The 23487-nt window shown below is 43.7% G+C and overlaps 1 protein-coding gene and 2 long non-coding RNA genes across 12 annotated transcripts in view; 1 reads left to right on the top strand and 2 right to left on the bottom strand.

The window, feature by feature from the left end:
- The window catches only part of CTBP1 (C-terminal binding protein 1), a 64620-nt gene extending 52916 nt beyond the window's left edge, over nt 1–11704 (bottom strand). For 2 of the 10 annotated variants that reach the window (XM_083738457.1, XM_083738456.1), the window contains exon 1: nt 11436–11695. Coding sequence is in view for 2 of the 10 variants with exons in the window: in XM_083738456.1 (XP_083594582.1) it covers nt 11436–11475 (40 nt within the window). In the remaining 8 variants the exon portion in view is untranslated. Of the gene's footprint in view, nt 1–11112; nt 11377–11435 lie in introns of those variants that run through there. The other 8 variants (XM_083738459.1, XM_083738454.1, XM_083738461.1 and 5 more) reach the window with 7 other exon arrangements.
- The window catches only part of LOC310844418, a 157899-nt gene that overhangs the window by 10162 nt on the left and 124250 nt on the right, over nt 1–23487 (top strand). The gene's annotated exons all lie outside the window — the stretch shown is intronic.
- Nucleotides 14472–23487, bottom strand: part of LOC310844411 — a 42752-nt gene continuing 33736 nt past the window's right edge. Inside the window, exons 4-5 of the long non-coding RNA XR_014564100.1 lie at nt 15000–15370; nt 14472–14671 (exon numbers count right to left, since the gene is read on the bottom strand). This is a non-coding gene — a long non-coding RNA (uncharacterized lncRNA). The remainder of the gene's footprint in view (nt 14672–14999; nt 15371–23487) is intronic.

Genomic DNA, 23487 nt, shown 5'->3' with positions numbered 1-23487 from the left:
AAACTATTATTATTATTATTATTATTATTACAGTGGATGCTTGGGTTGCGAACGTGATCCATGCGGGATGCACATTCACAACCCACATTGTCCGCAACCCGCAGCAGCGCGTCTGCACACGTTGCGATTCGGTGCTTCAGCGCATAGCGCAATTTAGCACTTCTGCGCATGCACGACTGTCGAAACCTGGAAGTAACCCGTTCCAGTACTTCTGGGTTTCGGCGGTCCGCAACCCAAAAAAGCAAAACCTGAAGCGTCTGTAACCTGAGGTATGACTGTATTATTATTATTATTATTATTATTATTATTATTATTATTATTAATTATTCCATCCATAAATAATAATGATAATTTATAGGCCACCCATCTGACCGGGTTGCCCCAGTGACAAATTATAAAACCACAGTAAAACATCACACATTAAAAGCTTCCTGATACAGGGCTGCCTTCAGACGTCTTCTGAAAGTCAGATAGTTATTTATTTTTGACATCCTTGACATCTCACCAGAGGGCGTTCCACAGGGTGGGTGCCACTACCGAGAAGGCCCTCTGCCTGCTTCTCTGTAACTTCACTTCTCACAATGAGGGAACCACCAGAAGGCCCTCAGAGCTGGACCTCAGTGTCCGGGCAGAACAAGGGGGTGGAATACAGGACCGATGCAACTGGCATAAATTCCTCCTTGATGCTCCAGTTTAGCTTAACAACCATGGAGACATTATGCAGGAAATTTGTGCCTCCTTCACGTCAGGTTGTGTATCCGCAGCAGTAAGCAGAGGAGAAATGACCACTAGGAGGAGCGCAGAAGAAAAGCCATAGTCCAACTGCACCAGCACAGCCTTCAATTGTCCCACTGCAACAAAACAGGTCTCCCTTGTGTTGGCCCTACGGCCACAGCAGGTCCTGCAACTCTCAATCCCTGAAGGCACACGCCCTCCATTGTCTCCTGAGACAGATGGGTACCACCGTCTGTCGGAAAGAGACTGTTCCTGTCTTAACATCCCATTGCAGTTCATTATAAGTACTAAGATTGAGACAGGATGCAATCTCAAAAATGATAGAATGATCTCGATACCTTTTAACATCACAGTAATCCAAGTTTATGCACCAACCACTGGTGCTGAAGAAACTGAAATTGACCAATTCTATGAAGACTTACAACACCTTATAGAAGTGACACCAAAGAAGGATGTTCTTCTCATTATAGGGGATTGGAATGCTAAAGTAGGGAGGCAAGAGATAAAAGGAACAACTGGCAAGTTTGGCCTTGGAGATCAAAACGAAGCAGGGCAAAGGCTAATAGAGTTCTGTCAAGAGAACAAGCTGGTCATCACAAACACGCTTTTCCAACAACACAAGAGACGACTCTACACATGGACATCACCAGATGGGCAGCATCGAAATCAGATTGTTATATTCTCTGCAGCCAAAGATGGAGACGCTCTATACAGTCAGCAAAAACAAGACCTGGAGCTGACTGTGGCTCAGATCATCAGCTTCTTATAGCAAAATTATAGCAAAAACTGAAGAAAGTAGGAAAAACCACTGGGCCAGTAAGGTACAATCTAAATCAAATCCCTTATGAATACACAGTGGAAGTGAGGAACAGGTTTAAGGATTTAGATTTGGTGGACAGAGTGCCTGAACTATGGATGGAGTCTCGTAACACTATAGAGGAGGCAGCAACGAAAACCATCCCAATGAAAAGGAAATGCAAGAAAGCAAAGTGGCTGTCCAACGAGGCCTTACAAATAGCGGAGGAGAGAAGGCAAGCAAAATGCGAGGGAGATAGCGAAAGATACAGGAAATTGAATGCAGATTTCCCAAAAATAGCAAGGAGACAAGAAGGCCTTCTTAAACGAGCAATGCAAAGAAACAGAGGGAAAAAATGGAGGGCACAAGGAGAAGGGGATGACAGAGGACGAGATGGTTGGATAGTGTTCTTGAAGCTACCAGCATGAGTTTGACCAAACTGCAGAAGGCAGTGGAAGACAGGAGTGCCTGGCGTGCTCTGGTCCATGGGGTCACCAAGAGTTGGTCACGACTAAACAGCAACATTGTAGATCGGGGTGGCTTACTCTCAAGAGACTACGATCTACTTTCAGAATTAAAAAGGGGTCAGCTCTAAGTTGCTGAGCTTTATTTAGGGAGGAGAAAGGCCCTTTTTAAGGGGTTAAAAAAAACTTGGGGGCGGATTTAAGGCAAGGGACAAGGGGGTAAAGTCACTCACAAAAAAGATCGCTATGGATCAAAACAGCAGCACACAGAAAGCTCCATCTTCCCTTCCAGAGAACATACAACAATGGAGGGCAGGGTGAGGGAGCAGAAAGAACTAAAGAAACAGAGGGGGGAAATGGAGGGCACAAGGAGAAGGGGATGACAGAGGACGAGATGGTTGGACAGTGTTCTCGAAGCTACCAGCATGAGTTTGACCAAACTGCAGAAGGCAGTGGAAGACAGGAGTGCCTGGCGTGCTCTGGTCCATGGGGTCACAAAGAATCGGACAGGACTAAACGACTAAACAACAACAACAATAAGTACTAAGTAGAGTGCAAAGTTGACTAGACCAGTGATGGCCAAAGTTGGCCCTCCAACTGTTTTGGGACTACAACTCCCATAGGACCAGTGGTCTAGGATGATGGGAACTGTAGTCCCAAAACAGCTGGAGGGCCAAGTTTGGCCATTACCGGACTAGACCATATACAAGCTTTTGATCTAGTCAATCTCACTCTCAGGGGATGCTTAGAACAAGGAAAATGTTCCTGGATGGAATAGCCTTGCAGAAATGTAGGTGAAGACTTGGCAGGAAAGTGCTATACTATCGGAATGAATGAATGAATGAATGAGTGAATGAATGAATGAATGAATGAATGAATGCATGTGTGGATATATAGCCAAGTTCTCATCTTTCCACTTTCACAGGAGAGATGTTTTCCTTTGTTTACAAAGAAAACAGGTTTTTTTTTAATAAAAAAATGTTTCATCTTGGTCAGAACAGACAAAACAGCAGAAAGGTTAAGCTACTGGAAACTAATACGTGATCCTTTGAAAATGCTGAGGTGAATCTAATCCCATTGTGAATGTTTCAGAAACTTTACAGTACACTGGAGAATCAAGAAGATTATCTACTGCACTCCCAAACAGCCCTCGTCCTGAATTAGTTATTTCCTACACAAACAGTACAATGAACCCATTATCGTTAAGCTTTCCCCTCTGTTCTCTTCCCCTAAGAAGGTGGATATAAAATACATTGGGCTGCATTCAACTAACTTTATTGGTTTTAAAGCCCTAAAAGCCCAATCCTGCAGATAAAACTACCACCATCAAAAAGCAGCAGCAATCATCAACTCCAGATCTAGTGACCAGCTGGCACCACCTCCATTTGTACCAGTTTGAATATTCCTCCAGAATATGCATAAAAACACACATAAAATTTATGCCAGCAAATCCAATTATTTATCTCATCTTATAAACAGGAAAGGCAATGATATGAGAAGAGATGTGCAGCAGCAAACATTAAAGTTATTTGCAAAGTAGATTAAATGAATGAAGGGAATTGGTAATAATGGCACACATGTACAACATTAAGCCGAAGATAACACATTTAATCTCTGTTAATTTAATTATTATATTTTTAATGTCAGAATAATCTGAAGACAGGCTTTTTATCAGTGCCAAACCACGTTGCTTCGGCTAAGGCAGGCATAGGCAACCTAAGACCCATGGGGTTCATTTAACCGGCCCATGGACCCCTGCCGCCCGCTCGGTTGGTTCCCGTGTGCCGCGCTAAACCGGCGCAAAGCAGAGCCAGGACCGCCTTCCGCGAAGCTGGGCGGCTTCCCATTGGCTGCAGGAAGCTCCTCCAGCCAATGGGAAGCTGCGCCTGCCTCCTCTGCCCCAGGAATGCTGGAAATGGCTACTGTGCATGCGTGCGTGCATGAGTGCGCACACACACACAGACCGGCCCACCATGACGTCTGCAGGATCGCAAACTGGCCCATGCCCCAAAAATGTTGCCGACCCCTGGGCTAAGGTTACAGTCCTGGCAAAACGTCTATATGACAAAGCAGGCAAGCTGTCTTGTTTAGGAACTCAAAAACTGATATCAGAATTCATGCAGGCCAACATGTTGCATTCTTCAATCCAAGGCAGCTGCTCTGAGCACAGAGGACAGATGCAGTACTGTTGCCTTCTCTCTGTGCCAGCTGCTGCATTGGATGTGGACCAGCAGCAACACTGCTGCAGACCGCTCTCCATCAGCTGCTCGAAAAATGAGTCACAGCACATTGTACTGCAAGCTGATGCTGCCGTAGGCACCATTTTCCCCACAGACAGAGGCCAATCTGGATAGGGAAAATACTTATTCTTGTGGCAGTTTTATCCCAGCACTGTGCCCCCGAAATCTGGCATTCCCCGTGTATCCCTCCATCTTAAGAGAGAGGAAACTAATGATGTATAACAAAAGACTGCTATGCAGGTAGGTTTCTTTTTCTCGGACATAACCCACTCAGCCTTCCTCTCTCTCCTTGGCTAAAATACTGATGAAAAGAATATGGCACGGCGCACATGCTACCTGGAAATCTGTTGAGGTTCAATGCCAGTGAACTCTGAAAAGAGAGCAAAACATGTTGCATGGGTTAGGGAATGAATGAAGGGGCATTTGTGGTTGCATGCATCACCAATGGCCACGCCACCTGCAGAAATCAGGTGCTGAAATTACTGGCAGGCTGTGAATTCATCTCTGTCCTATCAGATGGCAGTACATTCGCACATCCCAGTTGGGAATCCAAGCACTGCGATACAGTGGTACCTCTGGTTACGGACGCTTCTGGTTACAAACGCTTCAGGTTACGAGCTCTGCTAACCCGGAAGTAGCTGCTCCTGGTTGCGAACTTTGTCCCAGGATGCGAACGGAAATTGTGCGCCACACCCCATTAGCAAAAGCGAACCTCAGTGTAAGAACAGTTTCAGCTTAAGAACGGACCTCCGGAACAAATTAAGTTCGTAACCAGAGGTACAACTGTACTAGCCATAATTGTTGAAGGACGCTGCATTTTTTTTACAGGACCCAGAGTGCTACTTCAGACATGTTCAAGGTTAATAATAATAATCATAATAATAATAATTTATTATTTATACCCTGCCCATCTGGCTGGGTTTCCCCAGCCACTCTGGGCGGCTTCCAACCGAATATTAAAAATAATACAGCGTCAGACATTAAAATAGTTGTTTATCGCCTTGACATCTGCTGGGAGGGCATTCCACAGGGCGGGTGCCACTACCGAGAAGGCCCTCTGTCTGATTCCCTGTAACCTCACTTCTCGCAGCGAGGGAAGCGCCAGAAGACCCTCAGAGCTGGACCTCAGTGTCTGGGCTGGACGATGGGGGTGGAGATGCTCCTTCAGGCATACAGGACTGAGGCCGTTTAGGGCTTTAAAGGTCAGGACCAACACTTTGAATTCTGCTCGGAAATGTACTGGGAGCCAATGCAGATCTTTCAGGACCAGTATTATATGGTCTCGGTGGCAACTCCCAGTCACCAGTCTAGCTGCCGCATTTTGGATTAATTGCAGTTTCTGAGTCACCTTCAAAGGTAGCCCCACATAGAGCACATTGCAGTAGTCAAAGCGAACTACTCAGTTTGTGCTGTGCCAAGTGGAATGGATACTTTCATCCTTTGAATGGCAGGCCTCTCCCAACCCCACGTCACATCGCATGCCATGAACGTAGGGGAAAACCCTGCTGGAGCCAAAAGATCTATCCAGTCCAGCTTCCTCTTTCCCACGGTGGCCCAACCAGATGCGTTCAGGAACCTGAAAAAGGGCAAAAGTCCTGTCCGACTGTTGTACTTCAGCAACTGAACTGCACACTGCAGCTGGACTTGCCCAGTTGCCCAGTTAAAAGTTATCTAAGCTAATTGACATCACCACATCCTATAGCAAATATTTCCAGAATTTGGAAACATTGGAAAAAGTTGTTCCTTTTTTATGAAACTGCGGTCAATCGATGTGTTTTGATGACCCCAGGTTCTGGTATTATCCGCCAATTTCTTCCCAACCATGCATAACTGTATAGACCTCTATCATGCCCACTTCCCTTTTATTTTAAATGCCATTTTTTAAGTTAGTACTTATCCAAAGATATACAAAAGTTCATATCCAATACAAGGTATCTTTTTTATAAAATGCCAGGGTAAAAGAAATGCTTTTAAAATCTAGATCCAGGCCTTTGATTCATTTTCCTAAACATTTTTAAAACAAGATTATGACTCCACAATAAAACACATATTCAAAAGTTGGTTTTCATCCTCCACTCTAATGAATATCCTTGTTGTTACATATTTTTACATGGCTGTTTATTTATATATATTTTAAAATTGTATATATGGCTGTTTTATGATGGCCTGTATTTGTAATGCTTAATAAAAGGTTTGGCCAAGTAAGTACAGTGGCACCTCGGGTTACATACGCTTCAGGTTACATTCGCTTCAGGTTACAGACTCCACTAACCCAGAAATAGTGCTTCATTAGCTAAAGTGGTGCTTCAGGTTAAGAACAGTTTCAGGTTAAGCACGGACCTCCGGAACGAATTAAGTACTTAACCCGAGGTACGACTGTAAGGCATTCATCCACTTCTTCCATCGCAAAACAGGAGAAGGAATGGGAATAATTCTTAGTACTTTTATTATGTTAACATTTTAAAGACATTTTCCCCATAAGGCTTATGAGGATTTATCAGAGACTCATTTCTCATGTTCCGCTGGAAGCCGTCCCAAATGCAAATGACCTTGTTCTGCAATATAGAATCAACTGACTACAGTTATTGTTCCAACTTTGGATTTTCATGTTCTCCTCCTGCTCTAGACTCTGCTGCAACCTGCATGTGTAACGCTTTACTACCTTTTCGTTAAACAAATATTGGCCGGGCACAGGAGGTTTTAAGAAGCTCTGGGTTTTGACTGCAGTGCTCCTTCCGCTGCCAACTACTGCAGGATTTTACAATCTTGAAATGCTGCAAGCCTAGTGGCCAAGTGCATCTGGACCGTGAAATAAAAGCCCAAACGTTATCACCCTTGACTTACAAGTCCCTAGTGCGCAACTGACCATCAGCGCAAAAATGCAGTTTTTAAAAATGGACTATTATTCATTATCTGTCCCGACTCAAGCTATTCAGACCTGCTGCTGATTTTTGGAGCTCTCTAACTGCAGCCACAGCTGGGAGTGTCTAGCAAAAAAGAGAAGAGCAGAAAATGATCCATGAGTTCTGTGGAAATGTAGTCTCCACTCCGGATTTCGAATGCAGATTCATCCAGAAATTCCATAGGAACTGTAAGCTTCCAAAATAATCATTTCCTTTTGGAAGTTGCACAGTTCACCTTGCCCCTTGGGAAATTCGGTTTTTGTTATTGTTATTGTTGTTGGAAACTTACAATTCAGCTGGGTTGGCCAGCTCTTTTGAAAACCGGTCCAGTCCCACTGAAAATCCAATTCCAATCAAAAGTGTTTTGCATAGATTTTCATGGCAGTCCACTATGGATCTACTGACCTTGACTTGGGACAATATTGTTCTAGGTCTTGCTAGAAAAAACATTCACGCCCTGCATAAATGGCTTTCAAAACTCAAATGACCAAGTACCGTATTTTCCGCTCTATAAGACGCACCTAGTTTTTGGAGGAGGAAAACAAGAAAAAATAATATTCTGAATCTCAGAAGCCAGAACAGCAAGAGGGATCGCTGCACAGCGATCCCTCTTGCTGTTCTGGCTTCTGGGATAGCTGCACAGCCTGTATTCACTCCATAAGATGCACACACATTTCCCCTTACTTTTTGGGAGGGGAAAAGTGAGTCTTATAGAGCAAAAAATACAGTAAATCTTTGCACAGTAATTCTTCTGCTGAGTAACCCCACAGAATCCCTGCTTGTAAAGATTCTGAAGTATTTTCCAGGAGCCTTTTCAACACAACTGAGAGGGTGTTCTGCTCCTAACCCCACTGCCCCCACATGACTGCACATTGCAAAGAATATTGGTAATGACGGAAAAGCTCTCTTTTGAGCAACTTGTCTGCCATTGCCAATTTAGAACCCTTGATAAGCTTTTAAGGAGCAGAGTCTGAAAACCACCGGTGTCCTACTTATTATGTGGTCAAATAATTCGTTTTCTGCATTAGGACAAGAGCATGCATTTAAAGTAGGAATGGTAATCTTGCAAATGAAATTTTAGTTAATATATTTGATGCAAGAGCTACTCTACTCCCAATCTGGTTTGCTTTAGAAATTCAGCCCGCCTTTCCAGATCCATGGTTATGCTAGAGAGTTTCAAAACCCTGCACAATGTCTAGAATCATTACATCAAGGCAGTGAAAGTCATTCTTAAGATTGATTCAGTCTCGGGGGTGGGGTGCATCCAACTTCAGCCAATTCAGCAACTAAAAAGGACGTGGGTTATCTTCTGATCAGTGGTAAAGGTTTGAAACCAATTCTAACGATGTTCAACAATTTCTTTCGGCTATAATAGATATGCCAGTTTAATTCTAGAGGCAGACTGCATCAAGCTGGTTGTGTAAAAGGGTGGCTGAACATAACCTCCAGAAATCAAGATTTTCGTGCTCTGCACATCATCAAAATATTTGAGTAGTTAGAAGAACCGACCTTAGCTGTAAAGAAAATGTGGGCCTGTTCTAAAAAATAATAATAGTGGAGTCACCCTTCTTCGAATGCTTTTCATTGCATTGATTTAGATTTCCTTTATTATACCAAACTATATTTCTTTCCCTTTTTGCATTTGTTTCCTTCTCCTTTTTTAGTGCTACCTTATACAAGATGCTTTGTCATCCTTTAATATCTCGATCGTTCTTGACAACTTCATCTGCTAATACAATCCTGGATAAAGCAATGAGTTGTTCTAGCATTCATATTTTATGTTTCCAGGCCATTTTACTGTAGTGAATAAGGGATTTCCTTTTGTAATTTAATGCACCAATTAAAATATGAAACTATTAACTTGTTCTTGTAAGTTACAAAATAAATGGGAACGTTGAGTATTTAGGTAACAACTACCCAATAAATAGTAAGATATATGGAATCCTTTCCTAAGGTATTCTTGGGGCGCTCTGCTTAAACATAAATGAAGACAGATTTTCTTCTTGTGAATGTGACAAATTGGTTGCAACACGAAAACCATTAGGAGTTTACCTATGGCATCTGCATATTAATAATTTTAGTCCTAGACACCATATTTCATGTAAAAATGAGCAATTATGACATATCTCCTTTAAAAAGATCAGAATCTGCATTTCAATAGTAATTTTAAAAAAAATAATATTCTTGGAGCAAGAATTTATAAGAAGCAGCTTGATACTGTTGTGTTATGCATTTATAACTATGCCGTATGTAATTTTTTTTTTAAAAAAGCAGTTCTTGAAACTTGCTTTTAAAATGAAGCTGTATATAACTGCAAAAGCATCAGATCAGATGTTTCTGTGGAGATACTGGCCTATGTTTAATCAATAATAGCCCAACCTAATATAACAAGTGTCTACATTTTATAAAATAAAATGAGTGCTAGGGCAAAGTCTGAATTTTAAATCACTGCATGAAGATTACTTTCTCTATTAGAACATAAATAAACAAAAGCGCATTATTTGATACAGGAAGCTGCTAATGTGCAAAAAAGGTAGTAGATAAATCTGTCCAGTTTATCTAATAAATAACAAAGCTTGTTAACACACAAAAAGTATAAAATATGTTCATTGCAGCGATTGATCAGAATTGTTTATAGAGAGCAGTATTTTTAAAGCAGCTATGCCGACTGTGTTGCTAATATTAGCCTTGTGCACTGTTAGCGGTGTAACAGTGCAGATACACCACTTAATCAGATTAGAATTAGACAAGCACTCTCTTGTCAGCTGGAGGAGTTCCTCAACTGTTATTTACTGAACAGCCTGAAAGTATGCCATGCTAGGAGATCCTTCCAAACTGCTGCGAATTATTTGTTTAAACCAGCGTGGCTCTTTCTGTTCCTTCGCTTTGCGAAGAGGCTGAACTCGATAATATCACAGAACACAGGCCCTGCTGAGTATAAGGTGCATGAATCATATCATAAGCCATGGTGCAGCAGAGTCGCTCAGCTTCAAAAACACCATCACCAAATTTCTTTTGCTTCATTGCAAAAAACAGAAGGGGACGGCGGCACGCAACAACAACATCCCTCCACCCGATTCATCATGCTTCATTTTTGAAAACTAACTAAACGGGGATTGATTTGCTTGCAGTTTCTCCATCTTGGCAGGAAAGTGAATGTCTTTCTGGCAAAAGTATCTCACAAAACCCTATTTTCAAAGCACGGTTCCTGCCTTGTTCCCTAACCAAAAGGGCAGCGCCAGCCCCTCGCTGCCTTTTACAGCATGCCATCTATTACAAAGAGTTACGAGTCGGGAATGGTACCCCTTTACATTCTACAGCCTCTTTCCATCCATGCGGTGTCAACATCTCATCCTAGCTGCAGGGTTAGGAAGAGCGGAGCATCCCAGCAGAGACGGAAGGCCAGCCCAGCCAGTGGGGCTTGGGGGCGCAGGTCAGTGGCGTAGCGTGGGGGTGCAGGGGGAGCCGGCCGCACCGGGCGCAACATCTGGGGGTTAGGGTTAGGGGGCGCAAATCCACGGGTTAGGGGGCGCAAATTACTTGCCTTGCCCCGGGTGCTGACAACCCACGCTACGCCACTGGCGCAGGTTGCCATCGCGGCCCTTTCACAACAAACGCATCCTCCGGAACGTCGGCGGACCAGAAGCCCGCCGGCTGCACGCGGGTCCACGCATACACACGCACACGCGGGGCCGCCCGCCCACCCACTCCAGAAGGCCACCCCACAGGCCTTGAACCACCCTTTCCCGTCCGTGAGGCTGCAATAACAGGGACACGGCGTCCCCGCTCAACTTCCTTCCTCCTCTCCGCCGCGCCTGGCAACCTCTGCGCGCGCGGAGAAGCAGCCTGGCCGGGCAAGGCGGCGGGTGGGCCTTGTTCTCCCGCTCCAGCCGCGGCCCCGACCCCCTCGCCCGCCCTGGGGGAAGCCAGGGCCGCCTCCCCGCCCGCCCCTCCTCGCCGCCTCCCCCTCTTACCGCGCAGACCAGCCCCGCGCGCGCGCGCTGGAGCCTCTCCAAGTCCCCCCTTCGGCCCCCTTTTGCGCGCCGGCGCGCGCCCGGCGGAGAAGCGCAGGGGGGCCCGGCTCGCGCCTCCGAAAGGCGCCCCGAGACTCACAATGCCGCGCAGCACAAAGCCCGGCGGGCGGCGGGCGCGCGCGCGGCGGCGAGGGGGGGGAGGGAAGGGAAGAGGGAGCCTCGCCGGCCTCTCCAAGCGCCCGCCGGCCGCGCCACGACCCAGGCAGGCCGGGCAAGCAAGGCAGGGCAAAGGCAAGGCAGGGCCTGGCCGGGCGGGTCCTTACCGAGCGGCAAGCCCTTGTTGAGGAGGTGGGAGCTGCCCATTGAACCGCGCTGTCAGGGGCACGGCTCCTCCGGCGGCGGCGGCGGCGTCTGGGGCGCAGTGCGGCGCATATGGCGGCGCCGTCGCTCTCCCCGCTCGCCAGCGGCCCAGACGCTTCGCCAAGAACGGAGGCCGGGAGGAGGAGGAGGCGGCGGCGGCGGCGCGGGAGGAGCTCCAGGCAGGCAGGCAGGCGTTGGTCTTCTGGTTCCTGCCTCGCCAAAGTCCCCGGAAAGCAGAAGGGGCGGGAGGGAGCGCGGGAAGGCGGGAGCGCGCGCAGGGGAGCGCGCGGCGGGGAGGCGCTCTTCGACCCCAAGCGTCCCGTTGGCAAGCGCAAGAGGCTCGCCGCGGGTGCAGTCACACACATATACTTCTGCTACCTTCAGCATCTTAAAAAGCAGAGACATCAGCTTGCCAACAAAGGTCCGTGTAGTTTTTTGTTTTGTTTTTGAATTTTTTTATTTTCAATGCAGAATCATAACAAAAATTATAAACATTGAATCCAAAAGAATACTATACAAACAAAAAAAAACCGGAATATACAAAAAAAACACAGAAAAGGGGGAAAAAACAACAAAAGAAACAAAACTAAACGAAAACGAAAAAGCACACATCTACAGAAAAAAACCATATCATTAGGTACATAAACACACATAAAGCCCATCAGCTTGCCAACAAAGGTCCGTGTAGTTAAAGCTATGGTTTTCCCAGTAGTGATGGATGGAAGTGAGAGCTGGACCATAAAGAAGGCTGATTGCCGAAGAATGGATGCTTTTGAATTATGGTGCTGGAGGAGACTCTTGAGAGTCCCATGGACTGCAAGAAGATCAAACCTATCCATTCTGAAGGAAATCAGCCCTGAGTGCTCACTGGAAGGACAGATCGTGAAGCTGAGGCTCCAATACTTTGGCCACCTCATGAGAAGAGAAGACACCCTGGAAAAGACCCTGATGTTGGGAAAGATGGAGGGCACAAGGAGAAGGGGACGACAGAGGATGAGATGGTTGGACAGTGTTCTTGAAGCTACCAGCATCAGTTTGACCAAACTGTGGGAGGCAGTGGAAGACAGAAATGCCTGGCGTGCTCTGGTCCAGGGGGTCATGAAGTCAGATACGACTAAACAACAACAACCAGGGCAGTTATCTTCCCACAAGGGCCGACATTGATGCCGAAATTGCAAGTGCAACGATTGAAGCGCAGGGTGAGGACTGGGACATTCGCAGCAGGGAAACCGAAATGCTTGTTTACAAAGCTATTGTACTACCGGCCTTGCTGTGTGCTTGTGAAACGTGGACCACTTATAAGCGCCATCTCCAACTCCTCGAAAGATTCCATCAACGGTGTCTCTGAAAAATTTTACACATCACTTGGGAAGACAGGCGAACTAACTAAGAAGCAAAGATCACCAGTGTCGAAGCAATGATTCTTCAACATCAACTTCATTGGACTGGTCATGTTGTGTGGATGCTTGATGATTGTCTTCCAAAGCAACTACTCTATAGTATTCCGCACTTAAAAATGGAAAGCGTAATGCCGGTGGTCAACGAAAGAGGTTTAAAGAATCTCTCCAGGGAAATCTTTTTTAAAATGTAGTATAATCACCAACAACTGGAAAATGGTGGCCTGCGAGCGCTCCAGTTGGAGAACAGCCTTTACCAAAGGTGTCATGGACTTTGAAGACACTCAAACTCAGGACGTAAGGGAGAAACATGCTAAGAGGAAGGCACGCTTGGCAAACCCTCATCATGATCAACTCCCATCTGGAAACCTCTGTCCCCACTGTGGAAGGATGTGTGGATCCAGAATTGGCCTCCACAGTCACTTAGGGACTCATTGTTAAAACCGTGTTCATGGAAGACAATCTTATTCGGCTACGAGTGATCGCCAAAGAAGGAAGAGGTCACGTGCAGGGTGGGCAAGTCTTTCCTACCCCTGATAATTCTCAGAATTAATTGGAATTGGCAGGCAAGTCCTGCATATTAGGGAACAGGGAATATTGCCGCTGTACAACCTCCTTTACTTTCAGCAGGACTTGAGTCAACAGCCAAGTTAGTGCCCTTGAATAATCACACACATACACACACAGTCTCCCACTGTAAATTGTAGTTGGCAGAATTGGCAAGTGGGGGCATCTGACAGTGCAACTGCTGAGTGGGCAAATCAGCTTGTTGCATTTCCCCCTAAAAACAGGGCATACCTGGGCCTTTCTCTGCCTACTCCTCTGTGTTTTTTTCTCCTAGCCCTTGAAATCAGTGCAATTGATTTCAAGGGCTAGGAGAAAGAAGAAGACTAAAAACACCCTCGCCGGTTCAGGAAGGAGCCTTTAGAAAAGTACCATATGCTCAGAGACTTTGCACCTGTCCATTGGGAGAGATAGGAAGCCCAGAACACTTGTTCTTTAGATATCCCTTTTATGAAGAGGCACGTAGTAAGATCATTGATCCCCTACTGGTGAGGCTCGCCGACCTCCCGCAAAAGCAAAAATTTGACCTCTTCCGATCAGGCAAAGATCAGAAGATGACCTGGATGGTCGCCAGATTCTGTGTACAGATCTGTAGGTGCAGACCATCTCCCAACTCAAAATAGCCCTTCATGAAAATCCCCAAACTCGGTTCCATGGGTGACTCTGGGTCAACTCCCTGGGATAGTTCATTGTTGTACATTGTTTTTAAATTTATTGTTGTACATTGTTTTAATTGTCTATTTTTCTCCTGTGACTGTACCCCCAAGTGTGTTTTATAAGCTGGTCTCCGACCGGAATAAATTATCTCAGTGCAATTGTATGAATGCACCAAAAAGCCAAATACTAGACAATGCCACAAAGTTGGCATCTGGTAACAGAAATTTCTAAAAGAGAAGCAAACTCCTTTCCACATTCCTAAGGAACCACTTATAGGTCATTTAAGAGAAAGAGATAAATTTTAGAAATATAAAAAGTGCTTTGGCAAGGGAAGGGGGTACAAGGTCTACACATAAAAATGTATCAGTCTTACCAGCTCCAAATTAAAAAGTGGGGGGGGGGAGGCCTTTGCTCAAATCACCCTACTAGATTTTAATTATATTTTCTGCTAAAAGTGCAGTCATTTCTTTTCATTTATTATTAAGGCAACTACAATGTTCTAAGTAAGAGATTGCTTTTGTTCTAGGACAACTAGTAAGAGGACTGCAAGACAACTCTAATCAGGAGACCTTTTGTGTTCCCTAGAGCAGTGTTTTTCAACCACTGTTCCGCGGCACACTAGTGTGCCGCGAGATGTTGCCTGGTGTGCCGTGGGAAAAATTGAAAAATTCGAAAGATTTAAAAATAAAGTATTTTATAATTTTTCATATTTCTGTTTACTTACTATTTCATAATAAAGTAATTATAAAATACTTTCTTTGTGTTTATTTGATTCCCATTCAAGAGAATTACTTTATATATAGTCAATATAGGCACAGAGTTAATTTTTTTAACATTTTCTAATGGTGGTGTGCCTCGTGATTTTTTTCATGAAACAAGTGTGCCTTTGCCCAAAAAAGGTTGAAAAACACTGCCCTAGAGCATCAGTTATGTATGTAAAAAGTACGTAAATATATATATATTAAGAAAAGCAAAACTGCCTCCAATTAGATTGTATGGGCTTTATGAGAAAAGCTGAGGAGGTGGATGTCAAACAAAGTATTCAGTTCAGCTCCGCTGCCTGGCTGGGTCAGCTGACGCATAATGCAGTACACACTATACTATAGAAGAATACAATTAACTCTCAGAATGGCTGTGCACTTCAAGGCCTAATAATTTACCTGACTGGAGATGTAGCCATTGATTTCTAATCTGATGCCTTCAGGAAGCTTCTCACATTTGTTGCACGAGTATCGGAGCAGGATCAGTCAAGTCAACAGCTTTAAAATACCTTTGTATTGCTTTCAGTTTCAATCAGGAGACAGCAATAAAGGAAATCAAAATGTGTAATTTTTTTGCTGTTCATCAATAAAACCTGACTCTGTACACACCCACACACTCACACCCACCCAAGTGCCTCTCATTTGCTGTTTGTATTATGCAAAACAAAAGCTTGAGAAAGCAGTTTTTGTTAGATGCCCAGGAAGAGGCAGGTTTTTGGTTTTTTTTTAATTATGTCAATAAATTTGTGTTAGGGCAAAAAGAGTTCCAGCAATATCAATCACCAGATTTCACAATACTTTCCAGAACACATAGTATTACAAGTTTTGGGAATACTGTAATAATGAATAGGGGATCATCTAATTATTTTTTATATTTTAATTTTTTTAATTGACTAAGGATTCAGGTCACCTTTGATCTACCACTAGTCAGCTCATTGCAAATAGGAATAGATTATACTTCCTATTATAGAGACAACCTTTAGTTTAAAAGGTTTATCACTACAGTGGTACTTCGGGTTAAGAACTTAATTCGTTCTGGAGGTCTGTTCTTAACCTGAAACTGTTCTTAACCTGAAGCACCACTTTAGCTAATGGGGCCTCCTGCTGCCACTGTGCCGCTAGTGCACGATTTCTGTTATCATCCTGATGCAAAGTTCTTAACCCGAGGTAATATTTCTGGGTTAGCGGAGTCTGTAACCTGAAGCGTATGTAACCTGAAGCGTATGTAACCCGAGGTACCACTGTACTATAGGAAAGAAACAATTCTGCATTAAATTTGTTGTTGTTGTTGTTGAGTTGTGTCCGGCTCTTCGTGACCCCATGGACCAGAGCACGCCAGGCACTCCTGTCTTCCACTGCCTCTGCATTAATTTAGTAAAGGTAAAGGTACCCCTGCCTGTACGGGCCAGTCTTGCCAGACTCTGGGGTTGGTGCGCCCATCTCACTCAAGAGGCCGGGGGCCAGCGCTGTCCGGAGACACTTCCGGGTCACGTGGCCAGCATGACAAAGCTGCATCTGGCGAGCCAGCGCAGCACACGGAAACGCCGTTTACCTTCCCGCCAGTAAGCGGTCCCTATTTATCTACTTGCACCCGGGGGTGCTTTCGAACTGCTAGGTTGGCGGGCGCTGGGACCGAACAGCGGGAGCGCACCCCGCCGCAGGGATTCGAACCACCGACCTTTCGATCGGCAAGCCCTAGGCGCTGAGGCTTTTACCCACAGCGCCACCCGCGTCCCTGCATTAATTTACACTGTTGCAAATTAATGATCCACATTGAGTTAAACATTATTAAGGTGCAATCCTATACAGCATAACTTGTAGACCAAGTTTAGACATGTCTACTCAGGAGTAAGTTCCATTGAGTTCAGGGCATTTGTTCCCAGAAAAATGTGTAGGACTACACTGATGTAAATTAGAGTTACAAGGGCTTAAACTGTGACAGGTTCGCTCCCTGAATGGCTATTTTCGTTCTGCCATTCATGTTTTGATAACCAGAAAGCTAGCTATAACCTAGATGCAGTGCCATAAAGTCAGTGCTTCATATATCCCCAAACCTTTTCTTTGCCTGTCACCAGATATATTTCTCATGATCCTTCATTGGAGCCATTTTGGAGCGTTCTAATGTGTCATTTATCTCAGTGTTCAGTCATCAAGTTACAGACATTTTGAATATGCAGTAGGCATTGCCCTTAAAGGTCTGGAAAAAAGGGAATAAAATTCTCTTATTTGAAAGGGGAAATGGTATTATTTAATATGTGCACGCACACACACATGCACACAGCCACAATAAATGGCGAATAAGGAAGATTTCCCCCGATAGATTCTAATAGCCCTTAGCAGATCTCTCTTTGCATCCTTACATTGCCCATCGAACCAGCCTATTTGATTTCTCTTGTATGCTATTTGTGGTATTGTGCTTGACTAGATAAACCACAGAGCCTAGAGCTTACCGATCAGAAGGTCGGCGGTTCGAATCCCCGCAACTGGGTGAGCTCCTGTTGCTCAGTCCCTGCTCCTGCCCACCTAGCAGTTTGAAAGCACATCAAAGTGCAAGTAGATAAATAGGTACCGCTCTGGCGGGAGGGTAAACGGCGTTTCGGTGCGCTGCTCTGGTTCGCCAGAAGCAGCTTAGTCATGTTGGCCACATGACCCAGAAGCTGTCTGCGGACAAATGCCGGCTCCCTTGGCCTATAGAGCAAGATGAGCGCCACAACCCCAGAGTCGTCCACGACTGGACCTAACGGTCAGGGGTCCCTTTACCTTTACCTAGATAAGGTCTGAGGAGCATGCTGATTTGTAGAATATCCGAAACTGGGTTTGTTGAGATGTTTATGAGGCGAAGTCGTAGGTTCTTCATTAAGTCACACTCCAGGATCTTATGTATTTCGTCATTCACCATCAGAGACCATTTCACTCTTGAGGTGCCCGAAGATTCGCCGACTCATTATGCTATTCAATTTAACAGAATACTGTTTACATTCCAGTCAACCTCAAAATTCCTAATTGGCTACAATTTGTTGAAGGGTCTCTTTTGCAAACCTTTCTACTGAATTGAGTTTTGTGTGGGGTTTTTTAAAAATCAGTTCATGCACAAAGGAATCTGAAGGAAGAAAACCCAAAAAATCATTAATCTGAATAATTTGTTGAGCATATTAAAAGTGCTGTGGCCACAAACTACGTAGATTGGAAGGGATCCAAATATCACTGTTCTCCAAGACCAACTTAAGTTGAGAGAATGGCAGGTTTGATTATAGTTATCACAAATCAAGAGTGGAATTAACTATCTTCAAGATCCAGCTCCTTAAACACCCTGGCAATTGCGGTTATCATCACCATCGTCATTGCTACCATTGCTGTTATTAAAATTTATACCCTGTCCTTCTTCCTCCTCCTCCTCCTCATTTTTAATTTGTTTACCGTCTTTCTGTCTTACAACACTCAAGTTGGTTTACAAGCTGAACAAACAAACAAATGTACATCTTATAACAATCTAATGCAATAGTACATGTGATAATAAAACATAACTTTAGAACAAACAACCTACATCACAAAAGTAACATTCAACAATCATTGGGATAGTATAAAATAATAATAATATCAACATATAAAAGTTGAACAGAAATCCACTCAACAGTTACAATAAATAATTTCTAAACTATAATCAATAAAACAACGGCAAGCCACAGTACATAAAAGAATACAATACAAATTGAGAAGCAGAGACTAGAGTGGGTACAGAAATTCATATGAATGATTAAAAAAAATAATCTTGGAACTCTTCTTCTTTCTGGTCGCGGATTCTTCCAGCCAGGTCAGCTAGCTCCGAAAAGTCCATCATCTTCATCTGCCATTCTTCCACTGTTGGTAGTTCTTGTGTTTTCCAATTTTTAGCAAGTAATATTTGAGCCGCCGTTGTGGCATACAAAAATAATTTAACATCTTTCTTGGGAAATTCCAAACCTGTTATTTCAAGAAGAAAGGCCTCTGGTTTCTTAATAAATGTATATTTCAACATTTTTTCCAGTTCATTATAAATCCATGGGCTGGTTAGAGGACCCCCATGGGCCAAGCCCTGCCCTAAGTCCATGATTGCTAAGAGATGAATGGATGGAGGCAGGATGCAGTGAAAGCAAGGCAGATCTTTATTTTTCTGTTGCAACAGAGTGCCCCCCCCCCTTGCAAGGAGCTAGGAGAGATCCAGAAACAATAAGAAACATCTATTTTAACACAATTAACACAAAGGAGGTTCATAGATATGGGACAGGAATCCCTTCAGGAACTTCCCCTTTGCTATCTGCCTAACTAACTAGGGTAGCGCTGTGATGTAAATCACAGAGCCTAGGGCTTGCCGATTGGAAGGTCAGCAGTTCAAGGCCCCACGACGGGGTGAGCTCCCGTTGCTGAGTCCCAGCTCCTGCCAAACTAGCAGTTCCAAAGCACGTCAAAGTGCAAGTAGATAAATAGGTACCGCTCCGGCGGGAAGGTAAACGGTGTTTCCGTACGCTGCTCTGGTTCACCAGAAGTGGCTTAGTCATGCTGGCCACACGACTCAGAAGTTGTCTGCGGACAAAGGCCGGCTCCCTTGGCCTATAGAGCAAGATGAGCGCTGCAACCTCAGAGTCGTCCGCGACTGGACCTAACAGTCAGGGGTCCCTTTACTTTTATCTTCTTATTTTGCTTTGTTTAATGAGCTACTCCTCTGATCAGGGCACACCTTCCAACTTTCTTGTACAAAAATGGAGTCCTCGCCTCTTCTACAGTTTCCATTCCTTTATCAGGCTAGAAATGTCCTCTTTAAAAACAAAAGGGGGGAGTTAAAAATGAATAGCCTCCCATGGGTGTAGCCAAGGGGAGGAGCTGCTTCCTAAATCAATAATAATCAATAGAAATCTGAAGTTCTGCCCCTCCCCCCAAATCCTGGCTACGCCCTTTTAGCCACCAATGATTTTGAGGACTGGAGAAACATGCAAAAATCCGAAAATAACAACAAAAGGCTCTAAAAATGGCACATGAGAATAAACGGTTGTATTGCTTGACATCAGTACCTGACAAATCCAACACCTCGATTTTGAGCTTTCCGTCCAATCTGTCTAATTCCGTCGGTGAAATCTTCAAGCAAGGAAGATAATCTGACGGGGTGAGGTGATTCTGTATGTGCCAGAACACTGCCCTAGCATTGAAAATACTTTTGTATTATCGGTAATGGATTCTTTCCGCAGCCCCTTTGGAATTCCTTGATTTCTGAATGGCTCAATGCTCTGACAAGAGTTTATATACAGTGTTGAAAGGGGCTGTCATACTGCTATATGTATGAATTAAGCAGAAGACCCAGTCACAAGAAAGTGCTCTGCAAAAAATTATGTGCATAAATTCACTGAAGAGTTGCGTATTTAGCAGATTTGTAGCAAAAGGCTTCTTAAAGAGAACATGTGATAGATTGTGCATCATGTTAGCTAGTGTAGTGTAGTATCGTATAATCCAGAAACTAGCAAAGAGCAAAGAAGAGCCAGTGGATTATCCTTATGTACCCTATACATAAATATGCATGTATATAAAATAAAAAAGAATTAAAGGGTGCTGTACAACTCTACAGCTTTTCAGGCAAGACTGTCTCTCAAAGTAGTTTACGTTGAAGAATGTACATCAGTAAAACATTTTAAAAATTAAATTTCTCTCTCTCTCTCTCTCTCTCTCTCTCTTTCACACACACACACACACACACACACACACACACACACACATAATACTAAAAATATTTAAATATTTAAAAAATACTACATTTAAAACTACAATCTCATGTCCAGCATCCTAAATTAAGCCGCGGCCCCCAGCACACAAGGAGCTGGTAAAATACACTGTTTGCAGCTTTTGCAATTAGGTATGGATGAATCTCTCAAATTTGGCCTTTCTCCATTTCTAATTTTTCCAGTTCTGTTTGTTGCTTTTCCACAGCAGTTTGCCATTAAAAGTGGGGGAGGAAGTCCTCACAAAAATTCTGCAGCTCTTCAATTTGCGTTTCTCCTGCAATATACACATTTCCACAGGCAATGCATTTTGTATGTTGTTTTTACTAATCATTTCATTTTGGGGCACACTTTCTCTTTGCTGTTGTTGTTGCACTCCATTCACAAAATCAGAGAAGCCCACTGTTTGCAGGCATGGCCAAACTTGGCTCGCCAGATGTTTTGGGACTACAATTCCCATCATCCCTGACCATTGGTTCTATTAGTTAGGGATGATGGGAGTTGTAGTCCCAAAACGGCTGAAGGGCTGAGTTTGGCCATGCCTGGTTTAGAGGAACCCAATGGATGAAGCTGATGTCTTGGCTGATCCTAGTCCTCCCAGGACAAATCTGGCACTGGCGACTGGGCCCTTATAGGGTGTGTTAGGTTCCTCCAGTTATCTCTTAACATTGTGTGCTCCATACCTCCCATCACTGCTTTCTTAAGATTTACCTCATCAATACCTTTCTGTACTTCTTGAGGAGCTGTTCAGATGTTCTAAACTGAGCAATCAAGAGGATGTCTAGCTTCTCTTCATTGTTGTTGTTTAGTCGTTTAGTTGTGTCCGACTCTTCGTGACTCCATGGACCAGAGCACGCCAGGCACTCCTGTCTTCCACTGCCTCCCGCAGTTTGGTCAACTCATGTTGGCAGCTTCGAGAACACTGCCCCACCATCTCATCCTCTGTCGTCCCCTTCTCCTTGTGCCCTTCATCTTTCCCAACATCAGGGTCTTTTCCAGGGAGTCTTCTCTTCTCATGAGGTGGCCAAAGTATTGGAGCCTCAACTTCACGATCTGTCCTTCCAGTGAGCACTCAGAGCTGATTTCCTTAAGAATGGAGAGGTTTGATCTTCTTGCAGTCCATGGGACTCTCAAGAATCTCCTCCAGTACCATAATTCAAAAGCATCGATTCTTCGGCGATCAGCCTTCTTGATGGTCCAGCTCTCACTTCCATACATCACTACTGGGAAAACCGTAGCTTTTACTATATGGACCTTTGTTGGCAAGGTGATGTCTCTGCTTTTTCACACCCACTGCCTTCAACCTTTTCTCAGACTAGACCCATTGAAATTGATGGCTCAAAGTCATGCCTATGAATGTGAATGGGTTTACTCTGAGTAGGACTTACATCATTGGTGACCAAACTTAGCCATTCAGTTGTTTTGGGATTACAATACCCATCATCCCTGACCACTGGTCCTGTTAGCTAGGGATGATGGGAGTTGTAGTCCAAAAACAGCTGGAGGGCCAAGTTTGGCCACCACTGACTTACACGGAACACAACCCAATAGCAATGTGAAGTCATTCCAGTTTTATTCTTGGACAAAAATGAGACATTGTTGACTTATTACTATTCATCTTTGAATTGGCATGGTGAAATAAACGTACAGTTAGAGATATTTCACAGACCAACTATGTTCACTTTATGTGTTACCAAAATCTCTTGTACTTTTTCAGCAATTCAGTAATTTAAGCCATTACCCCTGAACAATGAGATTAAAAACAAATAGCTTAATTAATGCTTAATTAGAAAACACTCTAGCACTAATGAGGAAATTGTTTAATCAACATAAAATAGTAACGGCAATATGGGTTTTATGTAAGGATGAAATAAAACGTCTGTAAACATTACTTTGCTCATGTACAAAGCAAAGTACTTTTTACAGATTTTGTTTTCTTTCTTTCTTTTCTTTTTTCATATAAATTTTTATTGGTTTTCCATTGATTATACATATATACAGTCTAGATTACATAAGTTGCATATAACATAGCTGTTACAAGAATCATATATATATAGTACACAGTTATTTTGGGCTCCGCCAAGCCTCGGACTTCCCTTCACTTCATTGGTAAGTATCAGATAATTTCTAAAGTTACGTGTTTTATCTCCTTTACATATTTACCAAACACTGTTAGAGTTGTTCCAACCCTGCCAGAGTCATCGAAGTTCTATACTTATCTCTTATATACGTCAGATATTTGTTCCAATTTTCATGAAACTTCTGGTCATCCTGGTCTCTTAGTCTTCCTGTTATTCTAGCTAGTTCAGCATAATTTATCATCTTGATATGCCAGTCATTTATAGTAGGTATTAATTCCATTTTCCAGCTTTGGGCTAACATAGTTCTAGCGGCCGTTGTGGCATATAGAAACAGATTTTTGTCCTCTTTTTTATTTCCTTGCCAACTATTCCTAGCAGGAAAGCTTCAGGCTTTTGGGGGAAAGTATACTTAAATTTTTTTTTAAGTTCGTTGTAAATCAGTTCCCAAAAGCCTTTTACTTTACTGCATGTCCACCACATATTTTTTTGCATCCCCCTGCATAAAACTGATTGCTATCACTGTTGAATTTCATGCATAGGTCGTCTTTTTAACTAAGGAAAGAACACAATCATTTTGGGCTCCCCATTAAGTAGGCTTCAGCCTTAAACACCTAACCATAATTTTTGCCTGGACTTAAGTGCTGTAACTACTTTAATATCATAACAGGGACTAACACTTGCATTATAAATTAAGGAACACTTCTTGAACATTAGACAAAAGGGCCTTGAGTCTCAATACTGAGCGTGTTACACAACATAACAACAGGGAAAATTAAACAGTTAATATGAAGACTCAAAGAAGTAGTACGCC

The sequence above is a fragment of the Podarcis gaigeae genome, assembly GCF_964106915.1.
Source record: "Podarcis gaigeae genome assembly, chromosome: 5".
Classification (NCBI taxonomy): Eukaryota; Metazoa; Chordata; class Lepidosauria; order Squamata; family Lacertidae; genus Podarcis; species Podarcis gaigeae.
This window is presented reverse-complemented; position numbering and strand designations above follow the sequence as displayed.